This window comes from Vombatus ursinus, unplaced genomic scaffold, assembly GCF_900497805.2.
Source record: "Vombatus ursinus unplaced genomic scaffold, bare-nosed wombat genome assembly UNPS02003292.1, whole genome shotgun sequence".
NCBI classification, from domain to species: Eukaryota; Metazoa; Chordata; class Mammalia; order Diprotodontia; family Vombatidae; genus Vombatus; species Vombatus ursinus.
The window spans coordinates 9075332-9090767 of NW_020943070.1; the positions used below are offsets into that span (position 1 = coordinate 9075332).

At 44.9% G+C, this 15436-nt stretch overlaps 1 protein-coding gene across 1 annotated transcript in view; it reads right to left on the bottom strand.

Annotated features, from left to right (window-relative positions):
- BTBD11 (BTB domain containing 11) overlaps positions 1 to 15436 on the bottom strand; it is a 233773-nt gene that overhangs the window by 12598 nt on the left and 205739 nt on the right. Inside the window, exons 13-15 of the mRNA XM_027871966.1 lie at positions 9802 to 9907; positions 8751 to 8853; positions 5461 to 5542 (exon numbers count right to left, since the gene is read on the bottom strand). Coding sequence (XP_027727767.1) covers positions 5461 to 5542; positions 8751 to 8853; positions 9802 to 9907 — 291 coding nt within the window. The remainder of the gene's footprint in view (positions 1 to 5460; positions 5543 to 8750; positions 8854 to 9801; positions 9908 to 15436) is intronic.

Sequence of the window (15436 nt, forward strand, 5' to 3'; positions counted from 1 at the left end):
CCCTCCCAGCTCTGACATTCCCTGTTCTAATGTCCTCCCAGCTCTGACATTCCCTGTTCTAATGTCCTCCCAGCTCTGACATTCCCTGTTCTAAGACTCCTCCCAGCTCTGACATTCCCTGTTCTAAGCCCCTCGCAGCTCTGATATTGCATGTTCTAAGCTTTCTTTCCACCTCCAGCGTTTTCTGTTCTAAGATCTCATCCACTTTTGATATCCTTTGTGCTAAGGGCTCTCGCAGCTGACACTCCCTGTTCCGGACCACCCCTTCCCTCCTCCAGCTCTCACATTCTAGGATTCTATGAACAACTGAATAAATCCAAGCTAAACAACTCCCACTTTTATGCTCACGCTACCAAGACAACTCACTTCTAATGAATGAGGGCATCACCAGAGTAAGTGTGCAGAACCCCTCCACCCACAAGGAACCCAAGCCTAATTGTTTCCTGGGAGGCTTCCTGGGAGGCATCCCCACCGACGCCCCTGACAGATGCTGCTGCTGGTCAATGTCTACATGAGCATCACAAACGGCGCTGAGGCCCGTGCCTGGCCTGCCACGTGCCTAACTTCAGGCTTCACTGATCACTTGCCTCCTGGCCCGAGCCCACATTGCTGATGGAAGCCTTGGCTTTTGTAAAATGGTAACCAAACATTCCTGTTTCGACCCCTTTTGGTCGTTAGCACAGGAAACAAGAATGAATGGTTAATGCCGAGCAGCTGGCCTCAGTAACTCTTCGTAACACTCATAACTAGTAACTATTTATAACATGAATAACTTAGTTACACTAGCAGTGGCTCACATTCCTCAAGTGTTCCAGTTTAAGTCCCTCCCCCTGTCAACAGCCATTTGAGGGAATGTTGTAGGAGTATTATTCTCTTCATTTCTCAGATGAAGAGACAGAGGGTCGTAGAGGTGATATGACTTGACTACTGTTATGGACAGTCAGCCTAAGGTATTCTGCATCTTTTGGGTCTGCTGGTTTCTCCCTGCCTACCTTCATTTCCTGCAGAGACCACGAGGGCTCAGAAATGTTGACTTAGATTCCTGCTATGAGATCAAGTCTGACTGAGGACCACTCAGCAAAGCTCACTTGGTGGCCGAAGGACTCCAGGCTCCTTGTCTTCTGACTTTGCCCCAGCGAGGGGCACTGGCCTACCGAGCAGCTCCTCCCCTGATTTTCATTTCCACATCACCAGTTGCTTATTGGACATTTCAAATTGGATGATATAGACATCTTCACTCAATATAGCTGCAATTGAACTCATTCTCCTCCCCCCAAATCCCCCCCTCTTCCAAATTTCCTTCTTCCTAGAGAAGACACCGCCATCCCTCTAATCTCCCAGGGTCACAGCGCTGGCGTTATCCTCAGCACCTTCCTCGTTGCCGCCCCATGTGTTTAATCTGTTGCCAGATCTTTAAACCATCCCTCCAGCTGATCCTTCTCTCCACTCCCCTAGCTCTCACTGAGTTCAGGCTCTTATCTCACACAGACAGCCTCCTAATGAGTTCCGCTGCCTCAAGTCTGTGTCCATCCCATTCCATCCCTCACACGGTTGCCCAAGTCATTTTCCTTCTGCGTCGATCTGAACACGTGAATCGGTGAACTCTAGTGGCTTCCTATTTCCTCTGGGATAAAGTAGAGATTTCTGTTTAGCTTTGAAAGCCCTTCAGAAGCTGGTCCCAGCCTGTCTTTCCATCCCCACTGGACATCTCTCCCCCTGCTGCACTCCACAATCCCGTCAAACTGGCCTTCTGTCTCTTCTTCCCTCAGGACACGCCATCTCCAGGTCCCGAGCTTTTGCCCTGGCTGTTCCCCACATCTGGAATGCACTCCCCCGTCACCTTTGCCTCAAAGTGTCCCTTTCCTCGGGATAAGCTCAGGCATCATCTTTTGATAGAGGCAGCTGGGCGGGATAGTGGACAGAGTGTTGGACTTGGAGTCGGGAAGACCCAAGTTCAAATATAGACACTGACTAGTTGTGTAGCCCTGGGAAAGCCACTTGACCTCTGTCTGCCTCAGTTTCCTCATCTATAAAATGGGGCTAATAACAGCACCTGCCTTACGAGGCTGTTGTAAGGATCAAATGAGATGATACTTGTAAAGTACTAACATACAAAGTGCTATATAAATTCTAGCTCATTATTATTCTACATGAAGCCTTTGCCACTCTCTCCACCTGCCTCAACTGCCTTGTATTTAGCGACTTTCTATACATTTTTATTCACTTTACATCTATGCTGTATCGATTTAGATATGTATTTGTTATATCTCCAGAGTAGGGATTGTCTCAGTCTTTGGACCTGTTGGCTCTTAAGGAGTATTAGTTGGATTGGTGGACTGATGGTCAAAGAAGGTGACTGAATTTATTGTCACCCCCAGGTCCATCCATTTGGTCAGCGTTGAGGCCAGAGTCCCCCTGATTAGGTGGGGAGAGCAGCTTTCCTTGATCATGGCAGGTGCCTAGTGAGGGGATGAAGAAGTTAATGAAGGAGCCATGAACCTGCAGCCAAAGGACCTGGGTTCAATTCCTGCCGCCCTGCCTACTTACTACCTGTATCGTCATCAACAAGTCACCTTCCCTTTTTGGGCCTCATTTTCCTCATCTGGTGAATGAGGGAATTGAGCCTCAGTACCCTCAGCTGTAAAAGAAGAGAGCTGGCCTCTAAAGTCCCTTCCACTTTTAGATTTGTGATTCTTTGTTACATCATCTCTCTGGGCCTCAGTTTCCTCAGCTGTAAGAGAAGGGAGGTCGCCTAGGTGGCCTCTACAGGCCCTCTCAGCACTAAATCCTCCGGCCCTCCAATCCTGTAACCACAAGCTCAATGCCTTTGCCACCACCCCAGATGCCCACTCTGTTGGAACACAGCATTCTTTGGAGAGCTGTAGCAAAGCCAGTCTGTTTCTTGCACAGTTGACTTTGGATTGGAGAGGAGAAGGAGTTTTAATTGACCTGCCTTCCCCAGGGCTTCCAGCAAGGGGGACTGAATGAATCCAAGTGAATGGTTATGAAGCGAAGGACCCTCATTTTTGGGGCCATTTTTCTTGGCAGCCTCTAACCCAACCGAGGCTTGGATTCAAACTCCTGTTCAGCCCGGGCCCCAGGTACCAACTCAACTGGGCTTCCTGTGCCCCCTTTCCCCCCACTTCACATGGTACTAAAACATCCTGGGGACAAAAAGCACACTTTCATTTACTAAAATTCTCCCATCGGTGTGGAAGTGAAATAAATAGGACACCTGGGACCCTCCTCCAGGGCTGGTTTCAGCTCCACTCAGGCTATTTCCAGCCACAAATCACAGATCACTCTTTTTATGGGGGGGAGGGTGGGTCAGGAAAATCCCCAGGGCCCACTAACTCATCCTTTCCCTTTATAACTTCAGGCTAATGTGGCAGGGAACCCTAGGCCCAGTCGAAAGCCATTATACTCCCAGTAAGTAATCTGGGCCAACTCTTCCAAAACTTGTGACAGTGAAGTTCCCAATTAGCGCCATGCTCAACGGTGTAGGTGAAGGCATTCACAGGCACTTGGAGAGTTTCAGGGTTATTGGGTATGTGTGTGTGTGTGTGTGTGTGTGTGTGTGTGTGTGTGTGTGTGTGTATGTCTGTGTGTGTGTGTGTGTCTGTGGTGTGTGTCTGTGTCTGTATGTGTCTGTGTCTGTGTGTGTATGTCTGTGTATGTCTGTGTATGTCTCTGTGTATCTGTGCGTGTCTGTGTGTGTGTGTGTGTGTGTGTGTGTGTGTGTGTAGGAGGGATGCAAAGGTGTCCAGTTCTAACTCACAAGGGCTTCTGGGACTTCGGCTGGGCAAGAAGACTCTTTGCTTTGGGCCGTATGGCTTTTAGAGGAGAGGAATTTGAGTGAACATAATAATAACAACAGCAAACAGCATTTCAAGAGCCCAAGGTCTTCAGAGCATTTAACATATGTTATTTCACTTGATCTTTACAATAATCTCTCCTCCTCTTCATCTCTGCCTCCTGGCTTCCCTGGCTTCCTTCAAGACTTAGTTCAAACTCGACCTTTGGCTGGAGGTCTCTGGGGCCCCCCACCCCCACCCAGTGCCCTCCCTCTGAATTCCCTCCCCTTTGCACTATATATATCTTTTATGCACATAGCTCTTCACATGTTGTCTCCTGAGTAAGAAAATGAACTCTGTGAGGATAGGCTCCATGGTTTTGTTTTTGTTTTTTACTTTCTTTGTGCGGTGTGTCCCTAAAGCTTAGCACATGTGCCTGACAGTAGTAAGAGTTTAACAAATGCTTATTGACTGAATGACTGTCTGGAGAATCATTTTTCTCATCTGTAATAATATCAGGAAGATAACATCTATAGTACTGTCAATGAAACGTGAGCTACTTGAGGGCAGGAATAGTGTTTTTGCCCTTTCTTTGAATCCCCAGCACTTAGTATAGTGCCTGGAACTTAGTAGGTACTTAATATGAAAATTGACTGTCAACAACTCAATGAAGTAGGTGCCATTATGATCCCCATTTTACAAATGAGGAAACTGAGGCAGACAGAGGTTAAATGACTTACCCAGGGTCATCCAGCTAGTAAGTATATGAGCTTACAGATAGAGTGCTAGACCTGAAGCCAGGAAGACCTCATTTTAAGTCCTTCATCTGACATTTAAATGGCTCTGTGTCAATGGGCAAATCATTCAACCTCTCCCAGATGCCTTAGTTTCTTTATTTGTAAAATAGGAGGTGGTAAAATATGTCAAGAAATTGTGTACTAGGAAGAGAAGACGGGCTGCTCATGTGGTGAAGGATGGTAACTGGACAGATTAGTATTCAAAGTCCTTCATAACCTAGCCATCTGCCTCCCCACCCCCGACCCTTCCCAGTCTTCTCTCACCTTCCTCACTGACATATACTAGCTATTCCATGAACAACACACCATCTCCCAATTGCAGACATTCTCTAGGGCTGTCCCCTCTGCCTAGAATGCCCTTCCTTCTCATTTCTACTTTCTTCATGTTCTGATACCAAAGCCCACATTCTCTCCATTGCACCACGCTGTTTCACTGAATGAATGGATTCTTTTGTTGTTCTATCATTTCTGTTACGTCCAATTCTTCCTGACCCCATTTGGGGTTTTCTTGCCAGAGATACTAGATTTATTTGCCATTTCCTTCTCCAGCTCATTTTACAGACGAGGAAACTGAGGCAAACAGGGTGAAGTGACTTGCTCAGGGTCACACAGCTAGAAAATGTCTGAGGTCAGATTTAAACTCAGGAAGAATGGAGTTTACTTTGTTAGAAAGCAGACTTACTTTCCTTCATTGCATTTTGCTTGGTTAATGTTAAAACCAACATGCATTTCCTAGGCTTCTACCAATGGAAGTCTAAGGAAGGTCCACAGCTGGTAGAACCCTCAGTCCCAAGATGGATAACTGGGAGGCAACTGCATTTGTACTGTGCATGCTGGGAAGTGCCTGGTGCCAGGCACGGTGAGGTTACCTGGAAGATTGGATATTTCACATAATTGATCTCAATGCATGTGCTGTCGTTCGTCGGCTTGGTGGACAGGAGTGCCTTGAACCTAGACAAGAAAGAAAACAGAGCGAAAAAAAATGAATGAAAAGCATGACCAATCAGAAACCTGGCCTCTTCTGATCACTGAGCAAATGGAACAGTGCTGGTTCTTTTTCGTGCTAATATCTGGAAAGACAAGAGGTAATACACCAGAATGGATAGAGGACATGGTTTGTTATTAGGAAGACCTGGGTTCAGATCTCACTTTGGATCCCCACTCTCTGCATGAGCCTGACTGAGAAGTCAAAGACCTCTTTGGGCCTCTAGGATTCATCGACGAAGTCATAGATTGGTGGTGATTGGTGGAAAGGGGATTGTTCTCACACCAGGAATTCCTGCCCTGATGAGATCATTGATCCATTATATATATATATATATGCACGAGTCATTCTCTTCCTATTATGTCTCATTTATGCCCCTAACATGGGGTGTCCCCAAAAGTCTTAGGGCAGCTTTAAGCTTAAATAGACTTTTTGGAACGTCCTGCATTTGACAATGCACACTGATGGCATGAAAGGTGGACTGGTCTTGAGCCAGTCAATTTAGCTTCTCCAGCTCAGACTTGGGAAAGAATCCACTTCATTGAGGACTAGAGAACTTGCCATATGAGAATAAGTTGGAGGAAAAGAAGTCTTAAGGAAGGGTGTCATGCTTGTCTTCAAATGTGAAATGAAGGGGACGGACAAGATGGCCTCTGCCTCTCTAGGCATCCCTTGCTCCCATTTTCACCTGCTCTTTCAGAACTTGGCTTAATATGGGAAAACCAATTTAAAGAATCTCTCAGTTGGAGGGGACCTTGGAGGCCATTAGTCCAATCCTTAACTAAATAAAATTCTGTTTTATAATGTCCATGAATGTCCAGCCTTTGCTTGAAGACTTTCAATGAACTATTTTCAATACTATTCCAAGTTTGAAATACATGACCTCTGTGATATTAGATATATCAGGGGCAGCTGCGTGGTGCAATGGATAGAGTGCTGGGCCTGGAGTCAGGAAGACTCATCTTCCTCATCATGAATCTGGCTTCACACACTTACTAGCTGTGTGACCCTGGGAAAGTCACTTCCCTTCGTTTGCCTCAGTTTCCTCATCTGTAAAATGAGCTGGAGAAGGAAATGGCAAACCACTTCAGTATTTCTGCCAAGAAAAGCCCAAATGGGAGCATGAAGAGTCAGACATAACTGAAAAATGACTGAAAATTAGATGAATCATTTAATCTACCTGTCCCTCAGCTCCCTCATCTGTAAAATAATGACATTGGCTAGATGGCCTCTAAGGACTCTTCTGGCTCTGAATCTATAATAAATAACTTCACGTCCTTGTGCCTCAGTTTCTTCATATGTAAAATGAAGGGAGTGGACAAGATGGCCCCTTCCCCTCTAGGCATCCCTTGCTCCTGTTTTCACCAGTTCTTTCAGAACTTGACTTAAAATCTACCTTCCCTGGTTCCCAAGATCCAATGTGGATCATGGGATTTGGGGCCAGAGAAGACCTCCCTCATTTTACAGATAAGGAAACTGAGGATTAGAGGGGTCATGTAACTTGCCTAATGTCACAACGCACATTCCTTTGGCTTTAAATCCAGCATTCTTGTCTCTACAGCTTGCTTCTTCTATGACTCTTCTTGTCCCAGACGTCAGAGCCGGGAGTAGTATGGGGAAGTTGCTTATGGGCAGATTTTAACTTAATGTAAGGAAAGACTTTCTAATGAATAATGTTTTCCCAAAATGGAATGAACTGCTTCAGGTGGTGATGGCTTCCACCATCTTTGGAGGTCTACAAGCAAAGGCTAAATGATCATCTGTCAAGGATTAAATATTCCAAAAGAATACTGACTCTCACCTAAGAAGACCTGCCTTCAATTCCCATCTCTGACACTTACTACCTGTGTAGTAAGTAGAGTAAGTCACTTAGATCCTCTGTGCCTCAGTTTCCTCAATTGTAAAAGGCGGAGGGTTGGCCTCAATGGCCTCTGAGAACCTTTCCTATTCTGACATTCTGTGGCATCCTAGTGTTCTATCTGGTTCTCTCCATGGCGCCAAAAGGTTGTCACATCCTCTCTCTTCTCCCACTATGCTTTAGTCTGTTCAGGACCTATTCAGGTTCTGAATTTTCAAATACATCTCCTGTTGAGTCTGCAGAAGGATCAAGAAGAAGAGAAGGGACCAAACTCTCAGACAGAGATTCTATCCATCAGACTTCTGCTCTGATTTATGGAGAACAAATGAAAATTGGATTTAGAAAAGTCAGACCCAAGTCTTGGACGTTCAGAATGGGTAAGGCCCATCTGGCACCAGAAATGTAGAGCTAGAAGGGGCCTTGGAGGTTCAATCTCAATTCTTATATCTAACACCCATGTTACTTGAAACAAGTCATTTGAACTCTATGGGCTTTATCTGTAAACCACTGGAAAGAACAGATGAGTAAACTGAGATCCAGATAGACTTTGTTTCACAGATATCACACAGTAGGAGAAAAGGTAGGATTTGAACCCAGATCCTCTGACTACAAATCAATTCCCTTCTCTGTCTCTACCTATCTCCCTTTCTCCCTTCCCCTACAGTCCTCTGGTTTCTATTCCAGGAACCATGTGAAAATTTTAATGTCCAGTAAAATTTCCCTAACATTTGGACTAGTTCCATGATGTGTGAGTTGAATTAGTGAGAAATCTATCTGTCTGTCTATCTATCAATCAACCAATCAATCTATCTATCTATCTATCTACCTAATCTTTCTCCTTCCCTCCCTTCCTTCCATTTCTTTCGCCTTCATTTCCTGTTCTGACTTTCCTTCTCTGAAGTTTTTTTTTTTAATGTTTTGTTTCCCCCTGTATTGCTGACACTTCCTAATGACTGGGAGTGAATCCCTATGATGACACTCCCCCCCCCCCCCCCCCCCCATAAAGCCTTTTTTTTTTTTTAAGTAAGGCTGTACAGTTAAGCAAAATCAATCCGTTCACTGACCATATCCAGCAATGCATGCCTCATTCCACTCCCATAGTCCACCACTTCGTGCTCAGAATGGGAGGCATGTCAGCTGTTTCCACTGGCATTGAGGAGGCTGATCCCTTGAGCGTGGGTCCTCAATTCTCTCACTTGCTAAGTGATCCACGAAACTCCTTCCACCCCCTTTTGCTTTCTGCAAATGGTGAATAGTTGCAGTCCCAGTCTCTGCAGTGACCATGACTGACTTCCAAGATGAGACCAAGCACTTACCTGGGAGATGCAGTAAACAACAGTACTTTGTGTGCATAAAATGGCCTTCCCTCCACCAGGAAGGTAACATCAGACATCTCTTTATTGTTGAGAAAGTGAGGATCTAGAAAGAAGGAAAAGGAACAGAGAAGAGGCTTTAGTCCAGAGCAGAGGGAAGATTTACTTCCTGAACTACATATCATTGCTGATGGGGAAAACGGGACTTATGGGATTGGTCTCTGAAGTCACAGATTGCTATCTGGGTTGGGAAATAGAGCTCAGTCAAAGGTAAACCCAAGCCACTGACATGGATTCTTTTTATATGAAGGCTTGAACGATTTTTCTCTGCCAGAGGGCAGACATGCCCTATCTCCTTTGAATCCTCACCTAGAGTCAGGATCAGTTGGTTTTGAGTTTTGAAAGGTAAACATCTCTCCCATCACCCTCTTCTGTAAGAATGTCACTCAGTCTCCTGTTCATTTCTCATAGGATCATAGCTCTAACAGAGCTAGCTAATAGCTAGAATTTATATAGCATTTTCAGGTGTGCAAAGCATTTTACAACTATTATCTTATTTGATCCTCACAAACCACCAAGGTAGGAGCTATTATTATCCTCATTACACACATGAGGAAACTGAGGCAGACAGAATAAGCACCTTGCCTAGGATCACACAGCTAATAGGTGTTTAAGGCTGGATCTGAACTCAGGTCTTCCTGACTCCAGGCCCGGCACTCTTAACTAGATGAGAGCTAGAAGGGGGCACCAGACACCATGATGTCCAAGCCCTGCTTTTCTAGATGAGAAAATTAAGGTGGATTAGATCACCATAAAGTATCTTTCATTTTCAAATCAATGAGTCTTAGGTTACATCTTCCTTGTAGACATGAAAATGACCATACGGGATAGGCCAAGTTAGCCAAGACATTCCGTAGATATTCTTTCCAGGAGACAAACTTCCTAAGGATGTGCTTAAAGAAGTAGGTGGGCATATTTTCTTCCCTTCCCCTCCCCTCCATCTGATTTCCCTCCTCTCTATTTTCAAGTTGCAAGGCAGCTTCTGGCAACTTACCTAGACGAGACGTCTGCTTACGCTTTATCTCCACCAGTTTGGGGATGGGATAAGGTCCGTAACAGTGAGTGAAGATGACACATAGCTGTTGACTGATCACTTCATTCTGAAGAAGAGAAACAAGAACTCTTGAGAGCTGGAGGATTCCAAGGGCCTCTCCTAAGCTGTCTATCACAATTTCGGTGTTTCCACACTCAGTGTTAAGGAAAGTGAAGTCCTGAGTGAGGGCTGGGGGAAACCTCTTTTCCCTCAGAAATGTTACCAAGTCTTCTGTAGGAAACTGAACTTGGCATTAAAACTTCTTTTTCATTCCAGTGAGACATAGACTGACTTTTCTGAGCTGTCCATGTTCTATTTTAGTAAACTTCATTGCCAAGAGGTTTCTGGGAAAAGAGGTATGATTACTGGGAACCTGATACCCTAGTAAGTGACACTCTCTTGTTCTGTTTACTTAATGTCCATTAGAAAGTAGGTTTTTGTGGGTCACAGTGGAGAAAATCAAGTTTAGTTTTTAAATGCAACTACCTTTATTGCTTTAACTCATGGGTTTCAGCAAACAGGGCTTCCCCATTCAATAACAGCAGATGATTGCTCCTGGCACATTGACAAGGCTCTCTTTGAATAAGACATAAATAACCACAAGTTCAGGGCCCTTAATAACTAAAATATGGGAATGAGGTACTTGCAGCTGGCAGTGATCTTTGGGGAGCTCAGTCGTTTCACAACACGGTGGTGATAGAAACAGCATTGTCAGAGGCCCTGGGTTTAAATCCCAGCTCTGTCACCCATCACCTGTGTGACCTGGGGTCCCTTAACCTCTTGGACCTAAGAATAAAATCTATAAAGTGAGAGGACTGGGGCAGATGGCTCCTGAGGTCTCTTCTGTCTCTAAGTCTACGGTCCTTTATATCCTATGATCCTCATAAAGGGGACAAGTTATGGAAATTGATATCCTAAAGTAGAGGCATCTCAAAAATTCAGGGGCTGGTTAGCCATTGTCTGGATTATTCAGACCCTTCCCTTCTGTCTCCTACTTCTGTTCCTTCTCTCTGTTTTTTTTCCTTCATTGCCTCTCTCTCTCTCTCCCCACTATTCTACTGACCACTTTTTGGACATATCTGAACATATTCGCTGACAGAATGTAAGCCTCTTAAAGGCTGGGATTGTTGCATTTCTGTCCTTGAATCCCCAGCACCTTGGACAGCGCTTGGCATTTACTACATGCTTGGTGAGCTGATTGTCATTCCTGTTCATTGATCTTCCCAAAGAGTAGATAGAGAAAGCCTCCTATGTAAGGCGCTTGCTAATCACCTCTTCCCCCTCCCAGGTTCTAGTATCTTCCCTATCGAATTACCATGTATATTTTTGGGACCAGGTCTGTCATTTCTTAGGTGTAGTGAACTCTTTGTGGGTAAACTCCATCTTGGTACCTGCTTCATGGTTTATGGTCTTAAAGAATTGCCCTGGGCACTGAAAGGTTGAGTGACTTTCCTAGGGTCAAAGAGCCAGTATATGACTTGAACCCAGATTTTCCTGATGTGGAGGCCAGCTCTCTACCACACTGCCTCTCACCTGGTATTTATTATGCATATATTTGGGCACATGTTATTTCTTTTTTTTTTTCTTTCTTTTTTTTCTTTCTTTTTGGTGAGGCAATTGGGGTTAAGTGACTTGCCCAGGGTCACACAGCTAGTAAGTGTCAAGTGTCTGAGGCTGGATTTGAAGCACATGTTATTTATATAGATAGAATGTAAGCTCCTTGAAGGGCCTGTTTAATTTTTACCTTTGTGTCCCTGGTGACTGACACATAGTAGGTGCCTTAAGAGATGATTGCTGACTGACTGATAGAATGCTGGGAGCTGGAAGAGATTGCAGTAACCATGTGACACCAACCCCTCATTCTTTTTTTTTTTTTTTTGGCGAGGCAATTGGAGTTAAGTGACACGCCCAGGGTCACACAGCTAGTAAGTGTCAAGTGTCTAAGGCCAGATTTGAACTCAGGTCTTTCTGACTCCAAAGTTGGAGCTTTATCCTCTGCGTCACCTAGCTGCCCTCCAACCGCTCATTCTAAAGATGACCAAACTAAGGCTCAGGGAGGATGGAATGACTTGTTGAGAGTAGTGGTGGAACCAGAACTAGAGCCCAGGCTTCCTGGTTCCCAGCCTGGGTTCTCTCCCCTTTACTACTTCAGTCTCCCATTAATCTTGCTTGAATTTCTTCCAGTCTCCCTTCTCAGGGTTCCTGTTTTTGTAAGTATGCCCATTCAGGTGCTGTCCTTGCTCATTTCAGTGAGTCACTTTCCCCTCAATAAAAGAGAAGCTACTTGAGGACAGGCACAGTTTTGTATTTTTTTCTCCTTTGTTTTCTTAGGCCATAGCATGGAGAGGCAGCTTAATAAATATTTACTGAATGAAAATTAGTGGCCTCCCAAACTAATTCTGTCTAAGCTTAAAGTGAATTGCCTCTGTAGGTAAGAGGCGTGTATGTAATTAGCACTAGTTAACAGTTGTGGGAGGGAGGGAGCGGCTAGAGGGTTTGGACCATGGCGGCCGTAGTTTGTCCTCCCAAATGGATTTTGTCGGCTCTGGACCAAGGCCTTCTTGTAGCCACGTGGAATTCATAAGAAGGGAGTCACAAACTAGGACTTTTGTTTCTGCCTGGGCAAGAAGCCAACAGTGTCCTTAGAGAGGTGGGTTCAGGCACAGATGTTTCAGAGTGACCAAAATGGCAGCTTCAGAAGCCAGGCTCTAGCCCTGGAGAGGAGCTGGGAAAAGGGCAGGACAATGACAGCCATACATCTGCTACCATTAGCTCTACTTGAGTCTCCTGAGGGCTCAGCCAGCTGACTCAACTGGTAGGGCCAAAGAGCTGTGGGATCATGTTCTAACAAGCCCAGCTGTGGGGACAGAGCACTCTGTTAGTAATGGTTAGTGGCACGTGGCCATGCTGTACCTGGCGATCCACCTGCACATGGAGAATGCAGGATGTGCATGTATAGAGAAGGGCTCTGGTCCATGGGCCTCTTAACTGTACAGATATAGAGAAGGACTTGAGAGGAAGAAAGGCTCATCCGGCATTATCAGAATACTGTTCTCCAGGTGGGACAGTGTGCTACTATTCCTGTCCTTTAATTTAATTTAATTCAATTTGATTCAATATTTATTAAGGTATAGTGGAAAGAGAGCTGGCCTTGGAGTCAGGGAGACCTGGGTTCAAGTCTTGCTTCATATACACAGTTGGGATATGATTATGGGCAAACCATTCTACTACTCTTTGTTACAGGCAACTTTCTAGGCCTAGATGTTAGCGCTAATTCCACAGAGGGAGATTCCACATCAGTAGTGTTCAATGCTGATGAAATCCCAGGAACAGAGAGAGAGTGAAAGATGATAGTGAAGAAGATGGTGGAGATAATGAAGATGATGGAGATGAGAACAGAGAGGAAGGAAGAAGAAGAAGGATGAAGGGAGGAAAAGGATCAGGAGGAGAATGAGAAGAATAAAGGAGGAGGTAGATGGAGAATGAAAATAAAGAGAAAAAAATAAGAATGGAGGAGAAAGGAAGAGGAGGAGGAAGGAGAAAAAGAGGAGGAAGAAAAAGCAAGATAAGAAGACATACACAAGGCCCACTGTCTTAAGTGCTGGACATATAAAGATAGAAATAAAACAGAACTGCCCACAAATAGCTTACATTGTATTATACGGATACAACATGTATATAGATAAGGAAGAAAGTGGTGACTAAGCTGGGCTTTGAAGGAATCCAGGGATCCTAAGACACGGGTATCAGGAGGGAATGCATTCTAGACACAAGGCTCCATCTGTGTAAAAGAATGAAGGCAAAAGCCAGCATGTCACATAGAGGGAACGGTGAGCTGGCCAATCTGACTGCATCCACAGGAATTACATGAAATAAGACTGGAAAGGCAGGTGGGAGCCAGGTTCTGGAGGGCTTTAAATGCCCGGCTGTTGATTTTGTTTGTTATCCTAGAGGCAACAGGGAGCTGATGGAGATTTTAAATATGGCCAACACATTCTGTGGATTCATATGGGTTACAATTTTCCCAAGATCTGAAAACTCCAGGACAGCTCAGAGGGAAGATTGTCAGAAAGCAGAGATCCATAACAGATATTCTCCTAAAGTTTCTGAGTCCTAGGATTCTATTCTGCATTTATCTGGAAGGGGATGTGCCCCCCCCCCCCCCCCCCCCCCCCGCCCTTCACAGCTGGAAAAGTTGAGGCCTAAAAAAGTTGAAAGAGAGAGAGATTGGATCAGTCCCTGATAAGATCACATTTTTCAGCTGTGAAAACAGAGCCAGGCATCCATGGATATTTGAGTTCATCAGCATGGGTTCTCTCTTTAGTTCATGTTTGTTCCCATCACATGTGATTTTCGTCCTTTTCTTTCCCTACATCTTTCTGATTTAATCCGCCTCTATCAGGGAGACCTTTTTCCTGTCTTTGATTGTTGTTTGGATATCCCCTTGGACCATCCACCTCGTGGCCCTTGCCTCCCTTCCTGGCTTCGTGCATCCTTAATAGCATCTTTTACATCATTTCTAGAACATGAATCATCTTGGTTAATGTGCTCCACCTTACTTATGCCCATGATGTGGTCTTTATATTGTCCACTGGGTTTTTTTTTTGTCATTCTTTTTTGTCAATGTCAGTGAAATTGATAACCTCATTTCCCATGAGCCACTTTGGAATTCCCATTCACTCCTTCCCGATAAGCTCATTGCTAATAGGGATCATTTCATTCTTTGGAATTGTATCCCCCATATCTAGCACAGTAACCGGCACACATCAGGTGTTTAATAAATGCTTGTTGACTGATTGAAATCACAGGATCTCAGAGGTAGAAGGGGCCTCATTGGCCATTGAATCCAACAGGTACCTGAACAGGAATCCCCTTTGTAACAACCCCTGACATATGGCCCCCCAGCCTTGGTATTTGAAGACCTCCACTGCAGGGGAGCCCACTTTCTCCCAAGGCACCTCATTCCATTTGGAGCCATCTTCTCATTGCACACCTAAATTCTTTCCCACATCATAGCCTTTCAAATACTTGAAGATGGCTCTTATATCACTTTTTTTTCTTTTTTTTGGTGAGGCAATTGGGGTTAAGTGACTTGCCCAGGGTCACATAGCTAGCGGGTGTTATGTGTCCGAGGCCAGATTTGAACTCAAATCCTCCTGACTCCAGGTCCGGCCCTCTATCCACTGCGCCACCGAGCTGCCCCTCTTATGTCACTTCTTTTCCAGGTTAAGCATCCCTGGTTCTTTGGACTGATCCTCACTGTATATGACCACGAGGTTCTTTGTTCTTCTGGATGCCCTTTTCTGGATACTTTAAGTTGTAAGGGCCTTTAGGAATTGTTTAAGCAGTGCTGAGCATGAGATAAAGTTTTGGACTTGGTGTCAAGAACCTGGGTTCAAATCCTACCTCTGAGCCTTATTAGCTGTGCGACCCAGGACAAATCACTTATTCTCTCTCAGCCTCTCTTTTCTCATACGTAAAATGATGGGGGGTGCGGTTAGACTCCATGGCCTTTAAGATGCCTTTCAGCTCTAAATCTCTAATGCTCTGAGCCCAAGTGCAGTGCCTCACACACAGTAAGTGCTTAATAAATGCT